Genomic DNA, 8,127 nt, shown 5'->3' with positions numbered 1-8,127 from the left:
TTTAGTGAGGAAAAATATGTAACAATTTGAGGAATCAAATTCCCACTCCCAGGAGTAGTTAATGGAACATGAAAATAATGACTAAAACTTACATAAATACAGGTCCACTGTTGATCTGCCTAGTTAGAACAAGGGGTTTTCCATAAATAATTTTAAAAAAAACATTTAGCAACCAGGCATCTATATATCAAGAAACATTTTTGTGGTTCAAAGTTATTACTCATGTGTCATCTTCCACCAGACAACTCAACAGCATCATGATTAAACATTGTATCTTCTCCCCAATCAAATCGTCTCTGGAGTCTCTCGTATTCTTGTCTACGGTTGACTTCAACGTGTTGCCACTCTTCCCATCTCTCAGCAAGCCCTTCTCCTTCCAGCATCCTAACCACGTCCGACATTGCTGGACGGTCCTCTGGTGATGCCTGAGTGCACAGCAATGCCACCTGAATCATCATCTCCACTTCATCCAGCTCATAGTTCTTATTCAGGTTACGGTCTACAATTGCATCCAGTCTTTTATCCCTTTGCAGTTTTCTGACCTTCAAGACGATCTCTTTTTAGCAACTATTACTACATAAAGGTCCTATGAAGCTTAAAGAATAATCATGTAAAGTTATAAGAGAGGCTCAGGGTCCACATATCCACACTTTTGAAAGAGAGAAAAAATTAGCATCAAATATATATAGTCATCATATTTCTTGTGCCTAAAAGGCTCAATATTAAGACCTAGCTCATATTCAAAGCATTTGTACCCTGGTGCCACGCGAAAAATAATAATTGTTTACACCATTTCAATTATCATAGAAAAATTGCAGCAGTTTCACCAATAGGAGAAAGATAAACGAATGTATATCCATCCAAGAGGCTCTCATGCAATGAGTCGTCCCAATAGAATATGGAGAGAAACAAAGATTGGTCAGTAGAGATAAGATATATGAAAAGTTTGATGCAATAATTTGATGCCCATTTGAAAATATATGAAGATCATTGAGTTAAGTACACTCACATGGTCAAGCAACAAGACATCATCTTCATCTTCTAGGCGTGAGAAGTCTATTGCACGTTGGCCGGTTACAATTTCCAAAAGCATGATTCCATAGCCAAAAACATCAGTTTTTTCTGATGATTTGCCAGTGGATAAGTATTCAGGAGCTATATGGCCCATTGTACCACGAACTTGAGTTGTCACATTGGTTTTCTTAACGTCAACTAGCTTTGCCAGGCCAAAATCACCAACTACAGCTTCAAAATCTTCATCTAGTAACACATTAGCTGCTTTAACATCACGGTGAATAATCTTTGGGTTACAGTGTTCATGTAGGTATTCAAGTCCACGTGCAGTACCCACTGCCACACGCTTCCTAGTTGGCCAATTCAAAACAGGCTCCCCAGGTTTAAGTTCTGTAAGTGATTAAAAATTTAATTAGACACCACTGAAAACTAATAACAGACACATCAACTCTAGCAGAAAACTGCTGAAATCTTAAGCTGCACTAACTACTTCATGTAACACCTTCTAGTTCAAGCCAGGATCACAAGAATCAATTTATGAAGTCACATAGCTCTTTCATATCACGATCTGTGATACCAACTTAACGCACATACATCTTTTAATGATTTTAAAAAAAAACTGAATACATCTATTAATGATTAATGAGGTATGATTTGAGTATTGCTCTTGATTTGACCAAAGAAAATTGCAATCTCCGAACACTCAACCCCTTCAATGAATATCAGAAAATACTTCTACAGAACCCTTAAATCTGCTCAGAACTTGTCTTTCCCTACCATATTCTGGGAGAAAAAAGGAAGCATACAAATTGTACTCATGGTGATGCAACCCTAAGGCATTAAACTTCTAGCACTTCATTCAAAGTTGAAAGAATAAGATTCTTTTTTGAGAAGGAAAAAGAATAAGATTCTGAAGCATGAAAACACAAATTAAAGGGTTTATGCTTCTGCCAATTAAGCTACACACATTAGCTCTATAAACATGCCCCTCGAGCTTGATGCCATGTACAAGTTCTTTTACCGGATCAGCAGTTCTACAGTACTTTAATAGTCAATTTAGACCGTACAATGACAAATGCACGCTTTCTTCGCAGATCGAACGGGGAAATGACTCGTGATCGTTTACAACCAAGCTGACAAAATCAAAATATGCGCCACAGGAAATGTAAGACTAATGAAATGAAGGATCTATTGATTGGGATAAAATAAATTAGATGAAACAGGCACAGTAAGGGAAAATAGCATACTCAGGATGTAAAAGAAACTACAATGAATAAAAGCAATGCTATGAAGAAACAATACCTCGTAGACGATAAGCAACACTTAGATTCTGCATATATGGGTATACTAGCAGGCGTTCAGTCGGTGTGGTGCAAAATCCTATAAGCCGTAAGAGATTCCTATGAACAGCCACACTTATCATCTCAACTTCTCGCTGAAATGCAGCATCTCCCCCAGGACTCTCATAATCAGTTAGCCGTTTCACGGCAACTTTAATGCCGTCATTGAACACTCCTTTATAGACCTTGCCGAAACCCCCCTGTCCAAGAACATTCTTTTCACTGAAGTTATCAGTAGCAAGCTGCAATTCCCTCCATGAAAATCTCCTCAATTGACCAAATGGAATTCGTCGATCAACCTCACCTGAGTGCGCCAAATAAAACATAAAATATAATATCATAATATACTCAAAGGAATCATACCATCTTGAAGGTAAATGAAAACTAAGTACTGGTGTATAAAGAATGAGGTCACTAACTTAAGATGGAATTACAAGATACAACAATGCATGGCCAGAATATCTTCTTCCCTTACGAAGAATAACAAGTACATTAAACTGATGAAATTATTGTCAAAAATATGTGACACAAACCTACAACGTCAACAAAGACTTCACGACTATAGCCTTTGTGCCGTCTCCTACAGAACAATAACACAGATCCTCCAAGAATGAGAAGTCCAAGAAATCCAACAGCAATACCAACTATGAGACCAGTCTTTGGTTTACTAGGAGAACCTGCAAGAAATTCAACTTTAGAATTTGGTTTGTCCAGAAAGTTCAACAAGGTGCATATGTTAAATGACGATTTCCTTGCTAAACGAATAGTAATACATCGGATAGGTAATCAACTTCAGAAACTTTCTGAGATGTAGCACCAAAAGGAGAGAGAATGAGCATGATGATTAAGGGAGAGAACGAGAAGAAAAGGGGACGAGAGATATAATAAGAGATCAACAATATTTACTCATCAAATGTTGTTCCAAGCAAAGGAATTATGGACTCTAATTATAGATTAGGGAACCTAGATAACTATAACTCTTAGAATTGTTAAAATTCTATTTTTTAATCATTACAACTCTTAGAGTTAAAATAATTTTTCTTTTAGAATCATTACAACTCTTAGAATTACTAAATTCTTTTTTTTAAGCATTACAACTCCTAAAATTATTAAAATTCTCTCCTACTATAATATGATAGTATTTCTAAAAAAAATATATCAAACCTCAAACTTTAACTAAAAGATGACGACAATAGATCAACAGTAAAGGTAGTAAATAATGCTATATTTTTCAGCTACATCATTATCCCTCCGTTAAGAATGCTTGGCACCTACAAGTAAGTCAGTGTTACAAGTTACACCTCTCCAAGATTAAATGTACTAATGGAAAGAAACTCATACTTTTTAGTGCAGGCAGCACCATGAGGTGCTTGATTCTTCCATCCATTAAATTAGATACCAGTATACCACACAACAAACATATCCCACAGCCAATGGCAAGTATAACTCTAAATAACACTAAGAACTTTAATCTTGTTCCATGTCTTGAGTACAAGGAGGAAATAGCACCAAGAAAAGGGAGAAGGGACTAAGTAAGAATGGGAACGGAAAGAAACAAGAAAAAATAGATGACATATTAAGGAAATTAATACCCCACCTAGTGGGATTTCACTGGGTATGTTGTTGTTGTTGTATTAAGGAAATTAATAGAGTCTATTCATCAAGTGTCGTTCCAAACAAAGTACACACTTATACTAGATATAGAATATGAAACCCCTAACAAGCTAGACATCTTGAAAATACTAAAGTTTTTTCTCTAATAAAGTAAACTAAAAGATAAAGCCTCCTTTCTAGCTAAAAGATAATAACAAATAAAATCAAGATAATGGCAGTAAAATTCAAAAAATTTAGCTACATTACTTTCATTCTTCCAGAATACAGAGAAGCATGAAGCATATACAGTTCAAAAATTCACATATTTGCTGGTAGAACTTACCTCCATTAGCAGATTCACAATGATGAGTGAGATTTAAGCCACAATTCAAATGATTCCCTGTAAAACTAGAATAAAATGAAGTTATACTAACATTAAAGATTATGCATTAGTAGAGAAGGCAAAAACTAAGAAGCCTTGAGCTACTGTCTAAAGTAAGAACTGTAATCGTACTTGTATTTTGGAACTTGGAACAACTGTTCAGGAATTTGGCCAGTAAGACCGTTGGAACCAAGCTGACTGCAAAGCGGAATCAGAGAATCAAGTCAAATATCGAATGATACAGGTAACAGGTTAAGGATCACTGAAGTCTGAAGTTGACATCCCAAAAGAAAATGTATTATTCTCCTATTCAGAAAAGTAATTTATACTTGGAATAAGGAAAAGGCAAGATAAATAACTTACAGGTTCATCAAGTTTGGAAGACCCAAAAGTGACTGAGGGATAGTCCCCGTGATATTGTTTCGACTCAAAAACCTGCTCAATGGAATAATAGAGTTCACACCTATTCCAGTCACCAAGTAAACTAAGTTATATCTCAAATGATTAAATGAAATAATATGACTTACAGAGACTGAAGCTTTTTAAGATTGCCCAACGAAGCTGGTATTTCTCCGGAAAGACGGTTATTTTCTAAATCCAACATTGTCAAGCTTGTTAAATTTCCAATCTCTTTGGGAATTTCACCAGTTATACGATTTCCTTGCAAGGACCTGCAGGGAGTGTATGCGACATAGTCAGCTAGGTTAGAAGCAGAAAACAAGAAATCATCCCAAAAATTTTAGTCATGGATCTAAGAAGACAAGAAATCATCCCAAAAATTTTAGTCATAGACCTTACAATTTTGAGCTCAACAACATACTAACAAATCAAAGTTCATCAAGAGCTACATCAAAGAACTATGTACCCTTACGTATGGTTATGCATCCAAATTATTGATTTGAAATATATATAAGTCAAATACTAAAATAGGACCCTAAGAAGTAGACAAAGTGCAAATACCAATGTGACGGAATGACCACTCAGGAAAAAAGATAAAGTCACTGATACTGAGGATTAATCTTGTATAGTTCACATTTCTAGTCTTCGTGAAATGGCTTAGGTTGCTCTTAGTCCAACGGAACCAGCAGTTACAAGTGTAGAGACACCACACAGTTACCACAAGAAAAAAGACAGCCATCCGAACAGAGACTCCCATTTGCTAGATCAGTTCATACAGCTTCCATCTCTCTTAAAGCTGTTTGCCTTTGTGAAATGGCCAAATATTTCTCCTTGTTCATTTATAACACCACAATATGTAGGTACTTTCCTTTTTCTTTTTCCCCCTTCCGCTAAGTGAAGCTCCCTTGAAAATATTAATCATCGTGTTCTCAACTTTTAGTTAACATCTGATGATTTGAAGGGATTTTTGTTCTAGTGCAATGCCATGACATCAAACTTGTATGTTCAGAAACAAAATTTAAATAAACATTTTAAAATAGCAATAAATAGCATCTAGAAAATTATATGTGGGCAGCATTCAAGACATCATTCTATCAATAATAACTCAGCCCGAGTACTTTAAACGTACAGTGTATTCACATTCTTTAGAACACCTATTCTGGGAGTTAAAGTGCCCGAGAATCCCAAACTTGATAATGACCTGCAAATACAGATTCAGACATTATCAAAATTACATCCAGTAAAGGAAGTTGACCAACCAAAGATTAACCTTTCTAGTGCATAAAAACAGTAACATCATAGTATATGCACACAGTGATTCTAATGGCTCTAACAATAGTACTTACACCATAATGACATTGCCTTTATCATCACAAGTGATCTTGGACCAAGTACAAGGACTAACTTGATTCTGGTTCCAATCAGCAAGTTGACCATTTGAAGCATTTAGTGAGTTCTTCAATGTGTACAGTGCATCTCCTAAAATGGGCCAGAGTATAAAAAACCAAATGTCACCCTACTTTATTAGAAGAACAAAGACAACATTTCACCGGCAGAAGCAAAATGTAAACAAGATATAGTGGTCACATCTAAATTATTCTTTATCCATTTGAGTAGATAAATAAAAACAAAGTTGGTTTTTATGATGTAAAACTGGAAGAACCAGGTACCTTGCCCATCAGGTAAGACAAATGAGCGGAGACATGCCAATATCACAATTGCAAAGAACAGTACCATCTTTCGGATATAGCACTTTATGTCAAGTATCCTTGTTGCAATTTATCACTGTGACATAAGACACCATCTTCCATGAAAATATGTCTACAAAACATTAAAGAAAATAAGAGTAAATTGGTCAAGACTGAAAGGCAATACTTAAACCTAACTAGAATGGAAAAAAAAAACTAGCAGAGAGAAAATAGCTGAATCTTCAGAGGGTGACACATAACAACAACAACTATGCCTCAAATCTCAAAAATCCTGAATTACCATATCAAATTGAGAAAAAACATGTACACAATTTTCAATCGTAATATAGTTGTCAATCAACAAAACATTGGTCTTTTCTACTAGATATGTCAATCACCTCATGAAAATTATTTATGACAGCGACAAGCACTTCCTTACTTGCTCATACCTAGAAGCTACAAATTCATCAAGTCTTTCATTCCTCCAAGTATAGATAGCAATTAAGAATAAAAGATATGGCAATTGGTAAGATTTCAGATTACCAGTGAAAAGAACAATTGGTATGAGAAATCAAATGAAACAAGATAGGCTATGAAATTAATTGGCAATCACTCATCTTCCTCACCAACTGCATTAAACATAGCAAATTCACACATACGCTTATGTAAACACAATTTGAATTGACCAAAAGAGAAATGACAAAATCAACAACGAATTCGGAATTCGATTACTCAAACAACAAATTGAACTTTAAACTGATAATTCCAAGGTTCAAAGCTTGATAACAAGTAGAAGGAAATAGGAAAAGTAGCTTACCTTTTAAGGAAGAAGCAAAGACTTTAGGGCTTTGAAAATGTGAAAGAAAGAACACAATATATATGTACTTTGAATCCACCCAAATCTTTTCCCACTTTATTGACTATTAAGGACCAACTAAAACTAAACAAGAAAAACACTAGTGTAATGTGTTTGGCATGGCAGGAAAACATTTTCTTTTTTCATTTTTTTTTTATGTTTGATGAAAAATATTTAATAAACTATTTAAAATAAGGAAAATGATTTAGAGCCCATTTGGATTGACGCAAAAAAAAAAAGTAATTTTTAAGTTAAAAATAAAAGTCAAATTAAATGATATTTAAGTAAAAAAAAAAAAAAATTGATGGGAGACATACTTTTGGTTTTTAACTTTTTAAAGTTATTTTTAACTAATTTAATCTTGTCAAACATTTCCAAAAGTTTAAAATGACTTAAAAATAGATTTGACCAACTTTTAAATTAATTCAAACAGACTCTTAGGAACGTCTACCAAATGTCTTCAATTACATCATTTTACTATTCCACCCCCGAAACTCCTTTGCATAGACTTTTATAATATTTTGCTACCTTACATATAAATATTCTTCAAATATTATATTTTTTACATACTTATCAAATATTTAAAGAAAAAATTATTTTAAAAAAAATGTATTTTCGAGAAATATATTTTCCATAAAAGACATTTTCCTTGAAGTGTCAAACTGGAAGTGGACCCCATTCGAGTTGCGTTTCTCTTTTGAGCTCTCGAGTTAGAAAAGTCCCAATAAAATTCAAGGTCAGTTTAGTTATAGATTTTGAAATTAGAAATTTAAAGTTTTGAGTTTTGAAATTATATTGGACATGTATTTTATTTAAAAATATTTAAAAAATTTATGGATAGAAATCTCGAAAAGT

At 34.2% G+C, this 8,127-nt stretch overlaps 1 protein-coding gene across 3 annotated transcripts; it reads right to left on the bottom strand.

Moving 5' to 3' along the window:
• On the bottom strand, nt 1-7,332 carry LOC102599584 (probable LRR receptor-like serine/threonine-protein kinase At5g10290). Of its 3 annotated transcripts, none has more exons than XM_006366255.2 (12): nt 7,234-7,332; nt 6,399-6,549; nt 6,075-6,207; nt 5,858-5,929; nt 4,857-5,000; nt 4,693-4,764; nt 4,462-4,527; nt 4,291-4,355; nt 2,888-3,031; nt 2,317-2,658; nt 1,010-1,404; nt 1-542 (listed from the first exon to the last, which is right to left on the bottom strand). In XM_006366255.2, exons 2-12 carry the CDS (start codon nt 6,463-6,465, stop codon nt 228-230), a joined length of 1,815 nt encoding a protein of 604 aa, XP_006366317.1. In that variant the 5' UTR covers nt 6,466-6,549; nt 7,234-7,332; the 3' UTR covers nt 1-227. The 3 variants fall into 3 exon arrangements, with proteins under 3 accessions (XP_006366317.1, XP_006366318.1, XP_006366320.1); XM_006366256.2 differs by lacking the exon at nt 7,234-7,332 and adding an exon at nt 6,815-7,195; XM_006366258.2 differs by having other exon boundaries at nt 430-537.
• Between the last annotated feature and the right edge of the window lie 795 nt (nt 7,333-8,127).

Source organism: Solanum tuberosum, unplaced genomic scaffold (assembly GCF_000226075.1).
Source record: "Solanum tuberosum cultivar DM 1-3 516 R44 unplaced genomic scaffold, SolTub_3.0 scf00617, whole genome shotgun sequence".
NCBI lineage: Eukaryota > Viridiplantae > Streptophyta > Magnoliopsida > Solanales > Solanaceae > Solanum > Solanum tuberosum.
Note: the sequence above shows the minus strand (reverse complement) of the source record. Positions and strands in the feature narration are given on the sequence as shown.